Raw genomic sequence first — 20,205 nt, 5'->3', positions numbered from 1 at the left:
TTTTTTCTGAACCCTTAATATTCTTTAGTTTTTTTTTTTTGTGGTTTTCCAAACATATAACCCTAAATCCCAAATGCCGTGTCCTTGATCCTCTTTAAGGAGGAAACTGTTCTGATGACCATTTTTAGAAGCCTGTTTGGTCAATGACTGTTCAGAAACAGCTGTGTGAATGCTGGTGAAATACCGTCTGCCACGGCAGAGGAGCTCTAAATTTCTCTTAAGAGGCACACAGACAGCAAATTATACTATCTATTTATAGGAGGTGGGAAAAGTTGAAAATCCCAAAATGCTGAGAAGTCTGGGGAGAAATATGTCTTTTTAGTCGAAGGAATCCTTGTTGGTCTATTTTCCCATGATTAGATTATATCCAAACACGGGAGCAGGAATGGTTGCTGTGATTTTTTAAACATCCTTGACTCTCAAATTGAGGAACGCCCTACTTTCCTTGTTTCGCCAAATATAAAAAAAAAAAGAATATTTCTTCACATGCAAAAATCCTCTTGCAGTCCTGGAAAACAAATTCTTGAACCGTTCATTGTGTAAAAGGACTGAAGGGCAAAGACATTATCTCTTTATTTCAGTCATTTTAGTGATATCAGCTTACCTTCTCTGCAATAAAACAGAAAAAAGTCTTGCATTAACTTTGCTATAACCTCTTTAAATCACTTGAAATTTTTGAAATACTGTTTTTTTCACATACTCGTGTTCTGCCACATGTTTTCCAGACTGAAATTTTAAGATCTCTCCTCACCTACAACATATAGAGTGAAAAATTAAATGATCATGAATTTTTTTTTTTTATTTATTTGCAAGAAAATCGAGGAATCTACAATTAATGAGTCAGTTTTAAGCTATGGCTGCAATGTCAATAAAATAAAAAAGGGAAAACCATGAGAGTTTTGTATGCAGTGTCTTATAAAGAGCATCAGCATCATGATATTTGATTATTTATATAATTTCAGTTCTGTGAAACATGAATTGTAATTTGGGTTTCTGAACACTACATTACTTCAAATCCACCAAATTACTTTCAGGTAGATTTTTAAAAATCATTCTCTCTTTTAAAATAATCTGAGAAAGTTGGCCACAGGGACTCATTTGATTATCGGACGCAAAATTGAGACGATCATCAGCTTCTTCTCCTCTAATAATGAATGATAATTCATAATGATACAGACCAATAATGCGATCATCAACTATTCCATACAATTTCAAGATATTTGCTCACTTGCTAAAAATATCTGTTATTAACCTCACCTCTTACTCTCAGTGGTCCAAAACTGTTTTCCAGTATTCAGCTTGTTTATTTCCTGTGCTTCCTGACACCTGTGAAAATGGCCCTTCTTCCTGTTGTTGTTGTGTCTGCCCAGGACAGGAATTTAAAAGCACGGCTTTTTTCAAGTGACACTCCAAAAGATGGGAATTTGTAAATGACCCACAACTGGGAAGGCCCCATCCTCTCGCTGGACGTTGGAAGTTACAAGAGGACACTTCCTGGCCGCTATTTTGTTATTTTAATAGAATATTGACACGTGAATATCTAATAAAAGAGGGAAACCGATGTCATGAATCAGATGAATAAAAATAGGGCATTCATGTTTAACGGTGTAGTAGAAAATTAAGGGAGAGTGTAATTTAGAAATCTGACACGATTGCAAGGCCACCACAGATCTCAAGGATGGAATTCCCTGAAATAGATACGAAGTACGCTGCAGGGGTGTAATGCCTCAATCCAAGGACAAAATGTCTCTTTCGCTCACTCGCATGCCGTGATGCCGACAGGTACGGGACAAGGCTGTGTACGGGAGCAGGATCCTTCTCAAGAACTCAGGCTCGAATGTTCCCCTCATTCCCCTGAGAACGGACCGGCCGAGGTCCCACCACCAAACAAAGGACCCTGGAAAATAACAGGAAAGCGTTGGTGAGAAATACCCTTTATCTGACTCCCCGAGCACGTCACTGCCTCCTCTGCAGAAACAAAGGTGCGTGAATGAAGTAGTAAATAACACTGATTTACTGCAAATAGATGTTCTGGTATTTACAGTTTGGCCCTGTCTCAACAGGTTGTTTATTGTAAATGTGGAGTGATAGAGCTCATTGGGGACCGCGCATAACATCATGAAGACGGAAATGAAGGCATCCAATTGATTAGGCTGAGGGTAGATATGAAGATTAGAGCTCATGAGGAGAAACAAGAAGCACGTCATGCCGTGCTAATCTATTGAAGTGATGGGAATACAGTTAGATTATTGTTTGGCTTCTTTAATCAAGAGTTTCACCCTCTTTTTCCTCCCCCCACCTCCCCGAAGACCATTGTGCAATAAACTGGAAAACAAGAGGTTGGATCCTTGACCTCAGTGACCTGACAGATGTCTGTCCGAAGATGAATTATTTTAGTGAGACACAAAGAGAAACAACTTCACTATAACACCTCAGAAATCAGATGACTTCTATGAGAAACAGACGTTTTGTTTTTACCTTTCTTCCACTTCAAGAGTGAATTCGATAGTGATTTATCTCTCAAGGAATGCAAGATGTTTCTACAAATGAATTTAACCTCCACCTCACCTCGACAAGCCCATCAGTAACCTGTACCAACAAATACATCTGAACTATCATGTTGACATTATAATTTTGCATATTTGAGGATAAACGCTCCATTATTCCATTAGATTCCACAAAATAAGGCATCATCCATTTTCTTTACCTGCTGTATCCAACCGAGGGGCACAGGAGCCAATTCCAGCAGCGGGAAGGCAGGGTAGACATATCACAGATCCATTACAGGGCAAACATGACAGAAAATCACACGCAAACAAAAACACACACACTGGTTGTACACTCCAAAGGACACCACAAAGATAGCTACAAATCATCCCTCAGGGGTTTTAGTATCTTGCACTATAAGTTCTTCGCAGGGTGTAACATAACTGTGGCTTTGTGGCAGCCAAATGACAATGAGTGAATTCAAACCTGTGATCAATACGGAATCATGAATTGAACTTTTGACTGTGGGAGGAAATGGGAGTACCCAGATATAATCCATGCATGCACATGGGGAACATACAAATTCCACACAGGAAAGCCCCCAAGCTCAAACTCAAACTGATATTCATTTAACACAAAGTGATCTGACTGGACTTTCCCATCTTTGGAACCGAGTTGCTTCGAGCTACGACTGACTGATCCAGTGATCTGTGCTGTCATTTTCAGACCACCGAAGCGCAACAAGAATTTTATTAGGGACTTTTCAGATTTTGCTGCTTTTATTCAGACTTGTTATGACAGGATTTAAACTGTCTGAGATTTTAATATGCATGTGTGTTGTCTGCTTAAAACCATGTCCAGAGAGTTTTCGGAGCTGACTGAAGCTTTTCATTTGACACAGCGAGTCTCTGGCTCAACACAAGTGCACAGACGCACTTCTGACATTCTGTTGTCATGTGGTTTTCCTGTAGACAGCGCTGTTGTGGGTGACGCAGTATTCTCTGATCACAGTCCTGTCATGTTTGATTTTAGTTTAAACTTTGTTGCAGTCCCAGACACTAAGCGAGTGATAAACTGTTTCATTTCTTCCCTCTCTGATGTCCTGGACAGTGTAGCTTCCATCAAGGCCATGCGTTCTAAAGCAAAACAGGAGCCTTGGCTCAGTGACAGAACACGTGCAGCCAGGCGAGAGTGTCGGAGAGCAGGTGGAAGAAAGACCATCTGGAGGATGGCAGATTCTTACAGATAGCAGGACAAATTTTCAGTGCCGTTAAAACTGCAAAAATTACTTAGTCTTAAATAATGTCAGCAAGCTTCACCATCTTTTCAAGACTATGAGTTCTGTTTTAAATCCCAATCCTTCCACTTCACTGGAGTTGACATCCCAAACCCATGAAAATGAGCTTTTTTAATGATAAGGTAGAGCCACTATACCCCCTTCTGCACTGTCTCTTACAGTAGTCACTCAGTGTTCTGCTGTTTTTGGCTGTTTTGAGCTTGTGTCATTGTCTGAGCTCACATAGTTAAACTGAAACCCTCCTCCTGTCCCACAGACCCAATCCCTCCTCACTGTTTTGAGGAGGTATGGAACGCCACTGCTTCTTTAGTCGGGGACATCATCAACAGCAGCTTGGCTTCTGGCACTGTGCCCTCCTTTTGTAAAAAAAAAAAAAAGTTGTTGTTGATCCCTTGATTAAAAAAAACCTGGTCTTGATCTGATGCTTTTTTTCAAATTAATGGCCCATTTCCAAATTAACCTTTTGTGGTAAAACTTTTAGAGGCTGGAGGACTCCACTTCGTCCTGTAGCCCACTTCATTGTGGGGTCCCCCAGGGATCTATCCTGGGAGTGATCCTTTTTGCTTTATACTGTATCTCCTCACACTTGGAGAATTTTTTCTAGAAACATGGCGTGTCTTATCTCTTATCTCTCTATGCTGATGACTGCCACATTTACATGCCAATCTCGAAGAACAGCCACTGCCCCCTGACCTGACACCCCAGGTTGTGCACGCTTTTATTTCCAGTCGACTGGACTACTGCAACGCACTTTACTCAGGCGTCAGCCACAAATCCCTTTCCCTCTGCAGCTAGTCCAGAACACCAAGGCACAACTTTTACCTGGGACCAAAAAACAAGAACGCCTTATCCCAATCATTGCATCTTCCCACTTGTTCCCTGTTAATTTTCGTATTAATTTTGAGATTTTTATTGTTTGTTTTTAAAGCTTTAAATGAGCTGGCCCCACAGTACATCAAGGACTTCCTCTATATATATATTCTAGCGTGCAAATTGAGGTCTGGGGTCCAGCTCCAGCTCCAGGTCTAGAGCCAGTCTTAAAACCAGGGGGGTCAGGGCTTTCTGCCCCAGACTTTGGAACAACCTTCCCCTCCATTCTACCAGGTTTATCTGTTTGACTTTAATGTTTTATTTGCCATTTTAATTATAGGTTATTGTGATATAGAAATGTTTGCTTCATTGTTTTTTGTGTAGCACGTTGGAAACATTTTTGTTGTTTAGATGTGCTTTAAAAATTAAATGGATTGGATTGGATTGGATTGAATTCTCAGAACAACTTTTTATTTCAGGTTGCAGTTGTTATAGCAAGAAGAAGTGCACAATCTGTTATATGATTACAACGTGATATGATCCATTCATCATGTAAAAAAAAAACAACAACAAATATTCATGGTTTCACCGCAGCAAGATCTTCCAATAATCAAGTGATTTAGCCCTGATCTTTAACCTTTATTCATTGTCCTCTAATATATAGAGACACAATGACCTCTGGTGGCTGTATTCAATAGTATTCAATATTCATCATTATTTATGTGGCTCATGTACCAAACACTGAATTTCTGCAACTCCTGTTCACAATTATTGCTTTTTTTAAATTCTTAATCCTGAAGTTTTCAAAGTCCCCACCAGAGAGCACTGTTGCATCAAGAAGAGAATGATCTTTCCTGAAACTGTTTTCAGGAAAGAATTAATGACAATCACATTCAATACTCTGCATAAATGTTAAGGTGGTGAGGTCTGCTTTCAAAATAAGGTGTATGTATGTAGCTTATTTTTCACATTTGAAAGTGCAGAGGGAATTAGCAGAAGAGAAATCAATAATTGGCCTTCAGAGCAGCATCATTTCCTCCCATAACTTGCTGTTTTAAAGGAACTTGCACAGAAGTTGATTTAAAACATGCTGGTAAACTGAGCCTAGATCCTCTGTGGATGGTTCAGATCCCCCTAACTGTTCTTGTAAACACACACAGGTTTGATTATATTAACATGTGAGCTCTTTGGAGGGACACTCCATCACTTCCAGGATCCCTTCTTCTTCTTTATACTTAAAGTAATAAACACCAACTGTGTTGTTCTTCTGCTGAACAATCTATTTGGTGCCAACTATATCTCTTTAAGCTCGTACTGTAATTCACTACAGTATAAATACTGCATAGATGGTATTATATAATTGCTATAATCAATCTACAATTAGCAGCTCACAATTTGCATATCAGAATACATTTTTAGTTTAAAGAAATGCATTTTAACTTGATAGTTCAGTTTAGTACTCCGTGTTTATACATTTTTTTTATATGTTATAAGTATTTTTGTCTGCCTTCTTGCTTTAATGTCTTTATATAACTTTTGTATCTGCTATTTAACTTACCCCGACGTTGCTCATTCCGCATTACGTTGATTTCCTTGATTTTTCTTGTGGTTTTTGCTGTTCTTTCAACATATTGAGTCACAAATTAGAACAACTGGATTCAGCAGAGAGCTTTCAGTTTTCTTCTTGGCAAACAAAAGCTAAAAAAAAAAACGTGTGAATTAATCGGATTTTGTGTTACTTTAGCTGTGCTGTTGTGATCATCGAATGACTTTTTTTTTTTTTAGTTTGTTCCATGAAATAATCGATCTTGGCCACATGGTGGCAGTGGACACAAACTTTAAACAACTTCAGAGCTTTGCAAAAGCTTTTAACGTTGTAACAAAGAATCAGCTTTTCCAAACACACAGTATTATTTTATTATTTGATTAAATCCACAAGATGAAGTTGGGTTTAATATCCATCCTTATTTAACTATAGAAGATGTGAAGTATTTCATAATTGTTTCTGTTTGTACTGATACAATACTATAGTACATATAAAAGTAGGATTTGGGCTTTATATTTGAAAATCAAAACTCCTTTCCTGTCATTGCATAACCACTATTTCCTCTTGCTGTTTTTCTGAGTCACTGCAAGGCAGCAACCAGCTTGGATAATGTGCACACTTGCTTTAGATACATCAGGAATACCACTATATTCAGCCACAGCTATGTTTCACAGTATTACATGCCATGCCTCACAGATCTGAACTATAACAAGGGATCATAGCATTCAGGCCAGTGGAAGCAGCTATATTTGAAGCTCTCAAATCATATACGGTGAATGAATAGCATTCCAGTTCACCAGTAGAAGTATCTGATTTGTCCGAGATCCCACAAGATTTTTAGTCTCTGTACAGAAGTCAGCAACTGTCCAAATCCCCTGACTGCAAAGGCCATGAGAACAGTGGATCCATTGAGAAAAACTGAATTCAGAGGAGGTTTCCTCCATGAAGCTTCATCCATTCTAATCTCATGAGCTGTTTATCAGATACTGTCTTCCAGAATATCTCACGGGAGTAAAGATGCAGCTCCGGTTTGTTTACATATGGCCACTTCTTACGTCACAAGGTCACAGTGTTTCGTGTCCGGCATTCCTGGTCCTGCAAATATAATAAAACACGCTGAAAGATGGCTGAGGACAGATGGCCCGGAGCCCACTGTTGTTTGTTCTCAGCATCTCATTTAATGTTGATTTAATCAAGAGAGGTTTCTCCTGCCACCAAAGGAACTTATGTTCTGGCCACTTTTTTTAATATTAAAGTAACTTTGGTTTTTGTTTGTTGCTTATACATTACGGTGTACAACTGAGAGCTGAGTGAGATCTTTGTAAAAGCGAATCAAACTTTGACTGTGCCCAAAATGATCAGATGTCTACTACTGCTGATAGCAAGCTCACCAGTGATGCTTATTCATCTTAATATGAGAGCCACCAATGACAATTTTGAACAAGGAGTCATTAAAGTTAACTAATATTGAATACAAAAATAATGTTTACACACCTCAATGGAATAGGTCCAAAAACAGAATTCCTTTATAATGAATCCCTCTGACCTCGAAAGCAACAATTCAATCATATTTCAGCCTCATAAGAAGTACTAAATTCACCTGTATTGTCATCCATAGTCTGATCAATAAACTTTAATTTGTTTCTGCTTTTTCTTTGACAGACTGCTTGATGGAGCGCGCTTCTGTAAGACGGATCAGTTCTCCCACCTGCTTAGTCTGTTGATAGATCAAAAAGATGGACAATAAATTCAGCCTGACCTCTCACTTGACCCTCGAGCGCCTCAATAACCCAATAATCACCTCACACACACTCCCAAGCATCACAATTAAACTTCTCCATCAGCTCCGTCAACCAGCTCCTCTGGGACTGTAACACCGCATCCACTTAAAATCACCCACATTCTCATTATTAGAGAGTGACTTCGTAAATAAACCAATTCTTGTCCAGATGATTTGATTTTGTGGAAGTAATTGTTGTTGACACTCCGGCTACCTCCTCCGTGGACTGGAATTTCCCTCCCTTGTTCATAATGAGAACATTTTTCAGGCTCGGGAGGAGGCTGACACGTGCCAAGGAGACATTAAAATTGCATAAAGGTACAAAGTGGGAATATAAATTGCACCTGGATGTCATGTCTTTATATATCCTTGTATTTTATGAGTTCCATGCATGATCTGATTTAGTCATCAGTAGTAAATTGCCCACTGAATGGTTGTGTGATTCACATTAAATCTCACAATACCACAGCCGTGAGAATAGACAGTAATTTTCTCACACTGTAAATTCCATCATCATTTTTTTTTTTACATTACACATGTTTATTTACACGCAGAACATTCATAAAGGAAATGCTCTATTTTGCTCAGAGAGCTATGTTTTCCCAGAGGAACCACTGCACCACTCTCTAAGGAGAAAAACATCCAAGACGACCCCAAATAAACCAGTTGCACTTTCCACTGGTGTGTATACAGCTGGATTTGCACCAAAGTGAGGACAGAGGGACTAAGTAAATGTTTGCTGAGTTTCTTGCGTGCAGTCATTTGTATATGTCATCTAAAAACACATAAGAAGTGTTCAGGGTGTGTAAACTGCATTAGTCACAGATCAAGCACGGACATTTAAGATTTTAATTCCACATTAAGGGTTTTAAAAATGAGTAAGGTGGCGTGTGAGAGTTTAAAAGCTGCTGGCTGCTTGTCTGAAATCTGACGAGAAAAAAAGAGAACTCTGCACTCCTGGAGTCACAGCTCACGTCTGGAGACTTCCTCAAACATGCCCTCACTCTCTCTCTCTCACACACACACATACACACACATACACACACATACACACACAAAGTTTCCTCCTCCCTCTCTCTCTTCCCTCCTCCTTCTCCTCCTCCTTTCTGCAACCAGCGACGCACAGCCTGCTCAGAGTGTGTGAGCCACAATGACTGGAGCAGTTTGCACTGCTTAGACAGCGGTTGGGAGGAGACCCTGTGTGTTTGTGTGTGTGTGTGTGTATGTGTGTGTGTGTGTGTGTGTTTGTGAGTGTGTGGGAGCACATGTGGGCGTGCATGTGTCTGGGTGGACTCCAGCTGTAATGGTGCCCAGTGTGTGAGTTGCCTGTGCTGACCACGGCGGTCATCCTGTCCACGGCGGAGACTTTCCCAGCATGCAGATAGTGCTGAGCAGTTGGGGGAAAAGTTTTTTGAACAGCTCCTCTGAGCCACAGCTGACTGTGTCTCTCAGCCAGTGCAGCAGCAGCAGCAGCAGCAGCAGCAGCTTGTCTCAGCTTGGGATTTCTGACATTGATTGATTACCTGCCACTGGACTGGATACAGCGGTTTGTGCATCACCACGCTTCAGAGCTGAAGGCTGTTCACTTGAAAGGTGAGTCTCCTCACAATGCTCTCAAAATGAATGGTGATGATTGACATCAGACGTGACGTCCACAGTGTCCCAGAGGTTGTCATTTATATTCACATGCTTTGGTATGTAATATGAGCGTACTGATGCTGTGGGCCCGGCCTGGCTCAGAGGGATTGTGTTACATATTAAAAATGTCAACCACAGATCTGCACAAGTGAGTGTTTGTAAAAATGTAAATACATATAACTTTGGTATCAGATAGCATTAAAGCTGTTTATATATAATCAGTACTGGTTGAATCTAACATGGTCTAGTGAAGCTTCGTGCATGAGAGAATAAGCGTTTAATGGAAACATTTTTTTGAAGAAACTTCCTGTAGCACCTGCTGCCTGATGGTCGTGATCACGAGATTATTGAAATAGTTGTGAACCTTTTTTTCTAGATCAATATTATCAATTCCCTTGATCCAATGTGATTTTTGACCATCTTAGAGCAGGAAAAGCCTTTTGAACCCCCATGTGATCTCTGGCATCACCCTCAGGATCCTTCTCGGGGTATCCCAGACCTTAAGATGGGAAGGTTTTTGCACTGCTTCAGTGGCGGTTGAGTTCATCCACTTGTGTCACTAGCCGTGTGTGTGGTATTCAGTCTACACACAGCGACCCATCAGGGGGAAAAAGTGCTTGACCTCTAGCTGAGGTGAAATCTTTATCTCGACCATATTAGATTATTTGTTGGCTTATGAGAACAGAGGTGTAACTAAAATATCAATTTCCTGTAAGAAGTAATTCTAAGCAGTGTTGAATTACTGTAAAAATCCTTTTTTCTGGATCAAGTGTGATTAAAACTGGTGACTTTTGGCCGCTGACTCAGTTTGAGCAGATCGTTGGACAGTTAGATCATACAAATGTTTTTTAGGGTCATGCAAACTGAAAGTCAACTATATCTAGTTTATTGTGCTGGTCTGGGCGTTCAGTGACATTCAATTGCCATCAACACATTCACAGTGAGAAAAACAGTGGCAAGAGGAAGAGAAAATGTCCATCAATAAGAAATTAAAAGGCTGAGCAGGAAAAGATCAGGCTGAATGGTGATAAAGTAAGACAGAGAAGACATCTCTGCAGCGCGTTTCCTCCACCTGATGGGCTAATGAAAATAGACGATGTGACAGCAAGCAGGGCATGAGCCGTGGCAGGAGGAGGGATGATGACCCCCGTGTGCCAGGAATGTCTGCAGCACACGAGCCGTGCTGCTGGAAAGCCCGGGGATCAGGTTCCTCGTGTCAGCTGCTGCGTTCGACTGTTCCCAGGTCTAACTCCGTGACATCTTTTTTTGTGACGGGAGGCGGCGGAGAGTAGATGAGCTGAACCTACAGCAGAACTGGACTCACCATCACTTTGGAGACTGCATAAATAGTCATTTGACATTTTGAGAACTACAATATGCCTTCTGTCAGTCACGAAGCACGACGCCTTGTGGTATTCTCATTTATGCCTGTAATATATGAGTCTTCACCCAACTGCTGATTGGCTGAGCTTGCTAAAAAAGAAAACTTGCAACAATGTTGCCTATCTGTTGCCCTGAATCTCACTAATTAGAAATTTATATCACAAGGGTTTAATCCGCATCTAATCTGGCCTTACGCCACCTTTCCTTTGGTGCAAAGGGCAGCAAGCTGTGTGACATTTATGGAGGTTAAAATGCAGAGTCAGCTCGGCTCCCACCGTCCCCAAGCTGCTATTGTAAACAACATCCCAGGTGAAAATGACTATGATCACCATGTGCAATTTTCAGTTTGCCCTTCTCACCTTGTAAACCATATCATCTTGTTGCGCATTTAGACAGGAAAATATCCTCCTGTGTGTGGTGGTATTCGTCTCGCTAAAAAAAAAAAAAAAAAAAAAAAAAGCCACATCAACGGTATCATTCATTCATTTGCAACAGCATGTCAAACACATGTAGGATGAATCAGCGGCCGGGCCTTCAGGTCTCCGCAAAACGTCTCTCCGTGGGGCTGCTGCTCTGTTTCCAGACGTACTGTGACACATGGCGGGAGGGAAAAAGGGGAGGGAGGGGCAGTCGTGATGCTCGTGAAGCGGTAATGACTGTATCATACCAAAGAGTCTGCATTGTGAAGTATGAAGGGGCCACATATGGCTTCCAAATTGGTGTGTAGACAAAATAGACATTGAGTCATCGCATTGATTCATAAAGGCAAGCCGGTTTTTTTTTTTATAAGGGGGATTTCAGCAACTACATCAACAGAATTTTTTATGCCCAAGAAGTGTTTAATCGGTGTTTTTGATATGCTGTACTGCAGCTCATCTCCTTGGCTCACTTCCTCTTCCCGATACATCCGTTCTTCACTATTACTCAGCTGAGTGGGTAGTGACTGATCAGTGGCTATATCCTCAACTCAATAATGAGCGGGAGCTCCTCAGGTTCTGACCTCTAAATAACCCCGTCCGGCAGTCGATCATGACTGATCTGAGCGCCATGTGTAGAATAGAGTCATGGATCTTTTTTTTTTTTTCTTTTTTCCTTTTGATTTAATGTGCATGAGTACTTCCATCTGCGAGACTGAGTTGGAGCTCTTCCTCTTTCACATCCTCTCCAGCGATTAGCACGGCAACAGCACAGCGAGCGGCGTGCCCTCCTCTCACCTCTGCAACTTTAAAACAGGAGTCCAACAGAAACAGAGCGGTCTTGGGGTATAGCAGCTTTTGGCAGGCGCGGGTTATATTTGTCTTGAACACATGTGGGTCACGGAGGCCCTGCTGTGTCGACTTTAAGGGGGAAGGTTGCTTCAAGATATTTAAAGGGTTGACAGCACCGGCTGGCTATGTGAAGTTCAAGTTTCTTCTCTCACATGTTTTGTGGTGAGTTGTACAATTAGCAAAGTTAGCACAAACACAACAAAGTAAGACTTTTGATTGCAGCCAATTAAACTATGATAGCACTTTTCAGATAAATAGACAGACAGTGTTATTTCCTTTAATTTGCACTATTGACCTTAGCATCTTGTCAATAAAGTTGGCAGGGAGAACACAGCGGTTACTGAAAATGCAGCAGTAAGGACTGATGAAAGACAGATGGTAATCCGTTCAAGGCATGAAGAAAAAAAAAAAGAATTTATGTCCCTGCCCTTAGCAGTGATAGTCCAATCAAAGCCTGGCAGCAGTGACTTCAGCACGTGTGACAAGATCTGTACTTTTCCATATGCTGAAGCAGTGACCGCTGAAAGGCCGAAAGATCATAAAATGAAGTAGAGATTTAAAGACCTTGAAGGGTGATGTTTATTCTTAAGCCCAGAGGTTCTCAATCTGTGATCTCTGATCCCCTGTGGGGCCGCCTGAGATCACATGGAGGGGCCTGAGGCTTTGCATGCACTAAAGATGTCAAAGTAAGATTTTCACATGTAAAAGCAAAGATTATAGGACCGTTTTTAGAATCTAAAGCAGACCTGGGAAACTTCCCATTATCTTAAAGTCTCCTGCTTTTTTTTTTTTTTTTTTTGGAAGGCCACATACTGATTTAGCGCTCAGCACTCTTGCCTGAAAGCAAAGAGATTCCAAGTCTGAGTCCAACTTTGGAACTTTTCCACGAGGAGTCTGCATGTTCTCTCTGTGCATGCATGTTTTTTTTTCCTCCAGATCCTCTGGTCTATTCCCAGGATTCAAACCCAGTGAAGGTTACTAATTTGACTGTAAATTGTCCTTTGGTGCAAATGTGAGTACAGCCTTGTCCGGGTTGTCCTCTCCCTTCAGTCATAATCAGCTGGGATCAGCTGTCGCCTAAAATGACCCTCAGTTGGATTAAACAGTGTAGAAAATTGCTGCATGCCTTTGTCTGTTGCTAAGAGTTGGTGTAGAATTTGGTTTGCTGCGATGTTAAGGCTAATAAGTGATCAGGGAGGGGATCTGCAGTATCTATCAGATGCAGGCTGGAGAAACATTCCTCCTGCATTTCCTAAACCTACAGCAAATATGTAAAGTTTGAGTTTATAAAAATCGACCAAATACAGCAGCTGGTCTCGTGCTGGATGCTGTCAGTGTGTTGGCTGGTGAGATTGCCAGTTTGCCTACCACGCTCACCAGTACTTACCATTCCAGCCTGCAGAGCTTTATAGCAACCACATAGTGGGAAAAGCGGTAGTTCTAAGTTTGAGTCCAATTTTCTCGCAGCAGCACTCCTTGCTGCTGCTGCTGTGACCAGCCACGTCCTGTGGTCCCTAAAAATTTCCTCAGGTTTCTTTTTTGCATTTTGTGCAACAATTCCAATAACAAAAAAGATAGAATACCATTCCAAAATATATTTTTTTTCTGAACCTGTTGTAACTTTTAGCCCCTAAAAAAAAAAAAGTTACAACCTTCACAACTTTAATTTCTCAAGGGATGAGCAACTCTCTGCCCTGAGGCTTCCATCTCCTTTACTCCAAACGGGCTCAACTCAAACAAAGACGTGTCAAACAGCCGCTTAGGCTTTCTGTGTGCTCATGGCTTCAGTGCTTTCCCATACGGGGAACAAACAGTCTGTGCAAGCACTAAAAACTAGCAACCTCCTGATGCTGTGAGGCTGGTCCTGTGCAGGAAAAGAAGGTCTGCAGCGTCACATTGCAGAGTTCACTGTCTCATCCAACTCTGTTCAAACCTTCTGATCGCCATGTTGTCGGGGTATCGCGCTCGCCATGATATATAAATGAAGCACGTGATTGAGATATTCATTAACTGCACTTTACCAAATACCTATAACTCATTTTTCATTGTTTGTTCATGAAAGCCTCAAGGCCGCAGTGACATTCTGTCCATTACAGAGCTCATTTAGCTCTTTCAAAGAACAACTCTCTTCACTTCAGTCACAATCAGCAGCAGTATTTTACGTTTCACATATAGAAAAACACATTTCTGAGGCCAACAAAAACACATTCCTGAACCTGAGATAGCTCAAAATCCATTACGGCTTATATTAATTCCTTGCTTCAATTGAGATAAACACTAAGTGTGGTTTAAAAGGTTATGCTCCTCATGCAAAAAGCTGTGCCCCCTTTATTTTTTCACTCTTGAACAGTTTGAATTCATCCATTTTTATTTGGCTGCCACAAAGCCACAGATATGTTGCACCCTGCTAAGAAATTATAGTGCATGAAACAAAACCTCTAAGGATGATTTGTAGCTATCTTTGTGGTGTCCTTCCGAGTGTACAACGAGTGTGTGTGTTTTGTGTGTGTTTGTGCTTGTGTGTCCACTGTGTATTGAGCTGTTGTTATTTCTAGTGAAGGTTATGGTGTTTTTTTTCTGCTGACTTGTCAGAGTGGTTGAAGTTTTCAGGCTTACTGTGAGAAATTTTTGGGTATAAAACTTCCTTTATGTGCAGTGGGACAAAATAAAGCGTAAAAAAGTAGTTGCTTAAACGGGAGCAGATGGTTGTCGGGACCTGTAATTGTCGGCTTAGACGTTAAACGCCCCATCAAATAGCCCATCAAAATGTAATAATCCAGAGATCACACTGGATGTCCAATACAAACTCATAGAATAAATTTAGGATTTATGTCTCGAAGCAGGGTTGCATCCAAATCCTGCGTGACTTTATTTTAGAAGGTATGTTTATGTTTATTTTCTTCAATCTAAGTTTGTCTGAAATTCACCATATGACAGCAACCTTGTCTCTGTTTTCTCCATTCCGTCTATAACCTTGTTGTTATGCCATGGAAGAAAAATAACATTAATATAACCTTTCCTTTCCTCACTGCATATCTTGGAGATAATGCCTCAAGGGACACTGCCAAAGACACACACACACACACATGTACAGCCAGGTGTTTTACCGGGACACAGAATAAACCTCTGAGAGGCTTTTTCCAAAGTGCTGAATAGACAGGTAGCGATGTGTTCTTGCAGAGATTCTGCAGCTGCTTCGTAAATGTGCTTACAGCCACATCTGGCACCACCGGGGAGGTTCATCGGAGAGGTGTCTGCAAAACAAATGACTTCACATAAAATCTAGATTTAGATAACGGGTCACCCATCTTACTTTTGGCCCCTGTTTGGATGTTATTTCACGAAATGAGGTATAGTAACCCGAACAAGTGTGTCTCCTTCGCCGGATGACCTCCTAAAGTGCTCATTATTATGATCTATTAGGCAAAATATAGGCAAGCTTTTGCACATACAGAAGGAATAAAGCAGCTGAGGCTTCATAACTGCTTGAGAAAAACTCAAAAGAAGGGATCGGAGAGGAAAAGTTTCCAATCAGATAGGAACACAAATCACAGAGACTTCTTTTGTATTTTCTTTATTTTCTGCAGCAGCTTTGTCTTGGCAGAAATCTTACAGATATTGTAAAGTAAGTTTTGAGCAAAATGAGACCTTTGTGATTAATCGGTGACTCAAAACAACCCGCAGTTGTGATTGTGTGGCTGTCGGTCTGTGTTGGACTGGTGACCTGTCCAGAGGGTAAACTGCCTTCGGACTGGCTTAAAGTTGGATGGGATTTAACTCAATAAAGCAGTTGCCACCAATTTTCTTTTTGGAAATTGTGTCACGATTGGGAATCATCTATTTATTGCTGTTTCAAACACACAATTTCCTCTCCTATTTGGATTTATTTGATATAACCCACAAGTTGGTTCTTAGTGGGTACATAGCAATTAAAAAGACTTACTTTTCAAAGGTCGCAATTCATCATGCTGTCCCTGCAGGAGCTGAGGAAACACTAACTTAATATAGATCCAATGGTGAACATGCTTTCTCGCAGTGTATGGTGATTTATCACATCGGGACATCCCACAGTGGAAATAACAGAAGCGTATCCTATCGTCAGTAATTCACACAAGACTTCTGGGTTATTTGCATTTCCTGTTGTCGCTCAGGCCGGCAGTGCTGTAAACCCTGCGAACTGTCTGCTGCACATGAGGCATGAAATTGTGATGCGGCCTAACACACCCGTCAGCAATGCGTGCACGCCCATGTACATGTCTCACGTTTGATTTATGCAGTGAGAATGTGCGGGCGTTCGTTTGTATTTGGCTACGAGCGTGTCAGCTGACTGGGATCACAGGTGTGTTGGGATTCTACACTTATTCACAGTAGCAATAGTGATGATTGTGGGTAAAGAATTTTTCCTGACTGGTAAAGAAAGTGCTCTGCCCACTTGTTTGTCCCACATGTAGGAAGGGAGCAAAGATGACGTCGAGATGGATAAAAGATAATAGGTGGGTTTACAGCCGCCACAATGCAGTGAAAAACAACTATTTCACCGGAGGAATGCCGTCGGCGTGTTTGCGCATGAACATCCACCCGTGACGGGTTTGTTTGGACCGTCTGGGTCGAACCGAAGTTTTCTGTTCGCCACAGCGGTTCCGTCGCACTTGCTGGGCCGGTGCCTGCACCACTGCCGAGCTGCATCTGGTCCTCATCTGGTCCTGCGGGCCCGTTTGGACGTCCACCAAGCCAAGCACGCTGAGAGCCACTGATAACACGGCCAAGCGTAAAAGCTGACAGCAGCAGCCTCGGCATATGTTGCTGAATGACGCAGAGGTCCGTGTGTTAAGTCTGGGGAAAAAAAAACTATTATACGACTGGATTATGTATGAGACAAGTGACTTTTTAACAGCACACTCTACTGTTGTTAAAAAATTATAATGTCTGACTCTAAAATTACATAACAACACAGAGAATTTTAAGGATTTTGACTTGAGTATAAAGCAAGGAAACGTTTGTATGTAAAATAAAATAACATTAATTTATGTTTTTTACTATTTTAAAGAAGTGACTGAAATGGACACCACTTTCTGGGAATGTTCTGAAACTTAAAACAAACAAATAAATAGACCATAAAACATAAGCCTTCAACAATAGTCTCTGTCCCTCAGAATGTGTGAATCTCAGGCTGTAGTTGAATTATCTGAATTTATGCTTCCAAGAGGTTGATGACAGGTGGAAACGACATCAAGTTCATATTTCCTGAACTTGTTATAAACCTATTTCACACTGATCAGAGATCTTCAAAGCAGAGTTTGCTTGCTGTTAATGTGTGTAAAGAGCTACGTCCAACATTTAACATCCTCCATCACAGTCAACTGTTTGCTGTTTGCTCACTCTGTTAACTGAATAGTAGCCTAATTCGGATAAGCCAGAACAAACGAGGCAAGTCCAAACGCAACAAGAGGATTGATGCACAACAATGTTTGCTGCAAGTTTGTTGGTGTATATTTAAAAACGTGGCAACAACCAGATGGCAAGATGATCCACTGTTTAGCGTGTGCATGACCACTACTTAACATATATGACATTTGCCCCCCCTCAACCTAAATAATCAAACAAACAAAACAAATTTAGTGCTGAAACAGAGAGAATTGTGAAGATATTTTTATTAATTCGTTGCCAGATATATGTTCTGAGGATCTGATTTTGCCTTCTTGAAAATAAAAGCTCCTGTCACATTAAAAACTTTAAAAGCATCGGGGACTGCATAAAGAGAAATAAAATATGACAGTGAGACAAGAGCAAGCCTGCCAGGCCAGCACATGTAGGTGGGTGCCACAAGAGAACAGATTAAAAAGATTTGAGGTTCGTTCTGCGAACTTCTTATCTGCCTCATGAATTCTTCCTCCCACATTTCCACTTTGTCTCCTTGCAGAATTGAACTCTGTGTGACTGCTTCAAGCTCCAATATCTGCGGATCATGTGGAGAAAGCTGAGAAAATGGTTAAATCCAGATGACAAAAGTATACGAACCGAAGAATTAACCTTTTCATTCTATTGGTCGCCTGTAATGCAGGCAGTTTGAGCAATTTCAGTGAGTTTTCATATATATTTGAATGTTTCCGTAAAACTGTTGTGGGATTACTGTTTTTATATGTTTGGGAAAAGGTGAGAACCCTGACCCCTGAAATGTGAGATCCATCATGTGTCAAACAAGGTTTTTGGACGAGTTCTCGGGATTTTGCACCTTGGAGCTTTTCTGAAAATGACTTTATGTCGAAATTTAGATTTGTCTAGTAACTTATAAGAAGCATTAGGTCAACATTTTCTGCCCCAGCACTCTCAGAAACAAACTGAGCTGTATGAGGCCCTGACACATCTTTGCTTTACAGCTTTTATTCTTCCTCTTTTTGGTTTTCACGGTTTCCACCAGTCGAAGCTGTTCAGACTGTTGTGTTTGTTCGCAGATTGGCGTTGCTGTAATGGACGAGCAGTGCGTGTCCCACGGCAGCCCTCAGCACGGCGGAAGACAGGCCGGCTCTGAGGTTCAGAGGCCGCACGTCATCAGGTGTGGGTGGCTCAGGAAGCAAGGGGGGTTTGTCAAGACTTGGCACAGTCGCTGGTTTGTGCTGAGAGGAGATCAGCTCTGCTACTACAAAGACGAAGAAGAGACCAAAGCCTTGGTAAGACTGGAAATCCGCCCGAAGATTTGTCCACTTCACATGTGAAACAATCAAAAACACAGCACAAAAGAAGGGTGGATGGTTGGATGAACAGCTGTCAGACGTTTGCTTACTGGTGGAAACATTGGAAAGTTGGAATGATTTCCAGCAGCTGGTGAATCTGTTGAGTTGAGGTCAACAACTGAAGTGTTTCTCAGTCTTGCATATTGTAAGGTAACCACTACATCTCTGTTCATCCCTTCTTGATTGTCTTTTGACAACTTCAGATCATCATCTGACACTTTCATGCCGCTGTCTCGCTACACTCACACAGTGTGACGGCTGCTACAAGCTGCAGGCTGCTGCAGCTTCTTTCACCTAAAGGAAATGGTGATCTAATGACACCAGAGCTGAAACTGAACAATTCTTTGCACGTTTCCGAGTGAAATATTTTTAGCTTTCAGATGTCTCTGTGGCTCATTGTCAGATTTTAGCAGTTTCCTGTGAACCACATGTCAATCAGGTGTTCTGGATTTTGGTTTGGGGAAGGAAAAGCTGTGAAGTGGTCAACACTGCCTCTCAGCAGTCAGACCGAGGAGCTGAGTGTCTGTGTGTGTGTGTGTGTGTGTGTGTGTGTGCGTGCGTGTGCGTGTGTGTGAATTATGTGCCTCTTCCTGATGGACTGGTGATGACCTGCACATAATTAGCGTTTGCCCATTAATCAAGCGCTCCGTCGCCCGGTCCTCCTCATGACTCTAACGTGAATAAGGGAAGAACACAAACTGGATGTATTCAGATGGATGTTACATTTTAATTTTAGCTTTTTACTGCACTAATCACCCACGCATATTTTAAAACATGTACGGACAACAGCTTGGCTCCTAAAAATCACAAACACACGCGAACTGATTTGATCTGCTTTCTCTTCATGCTGCAGGACAGACTATCTTTCCCATCAAACCAAACTCCTGCCTCAAACTGCTGTTTTCTATATTGCAACGAAGATAAAACTGCTATGAGGGTTTTATAGACTGATGGTTGTAGTAGAAGAAATACTGGCTCTCCATCGTCAGCAATAGTTTGCAGTAGAGATAAAAGGCTGAAAGGTAACATAAAACTTGATGATCTTACGAGTCATATTGAACTTCTAGCATAAAAACGACTCATGTTGTTGACAAGATGCTTTGTCACTGTATTTTTTTGTGTTTATGAATCTTTAGTCCAACCCACGAGCTGAAACAATCATTAAATGCAAGTTTCCTCTTAATCTCATCAAATTATGATGCAACTCTACAGCATCAAAACACATGCAATGTGAGAACTGGCCTTTCTGTGCAGCTTTCAGAGCA

At 41.3% G+C, this 20,205-nt stretch overlaps 1 protein-coding gene across 1 annotated transcript in view; it reads left to right on the top strand.

The window, feature by feature from the left end:
- The first annotated feature begins 9,070 nt into the window (after positions 1-9,070).
- The window catches only part of arhgap24 (Rho GTPase activating protein 24), a 56,385-nt gene continuing 45,250 nt past the window's right edge, over positions 9,071-20,205 (top strand). Inside the window, exons 1-2 of the mRNA XM_030084783.1 lie at positions 9,071-9,513; positions 18,662-18,877. Coding sequence (XP_029940643.1) covers positions 18,677-18,877 — 201 coding nt within the window. The 5' untranslated portion in view covers positions 9,071-9,513; positions 18,662-18,676. The remainder of the gene's footprint in view (positions 9,514-18,661; positions 18,878-20,205) is intronic.

The sequence above is a fragment of the Salarias fasciatus genome, assembly GCF_902148845.1.
Source record: "Salarias fasciatus chromosome 7 unlocalized genomic scaffold, fSalaFa1.1 super_scaffold_4, whole genome shotgun sequence".
Lineage (NCBI taxonomy): Eukaryota > Metazoa > Chordata > Actinopteri > Blenniiformes > Blenniidae > Salarias > Salarias fasciatus.
The sequence above is the reverse complement of the archived record's forward strand: the minus strand, read 5'-3'. Positions and strand labels throughout refer to the sequence as shown.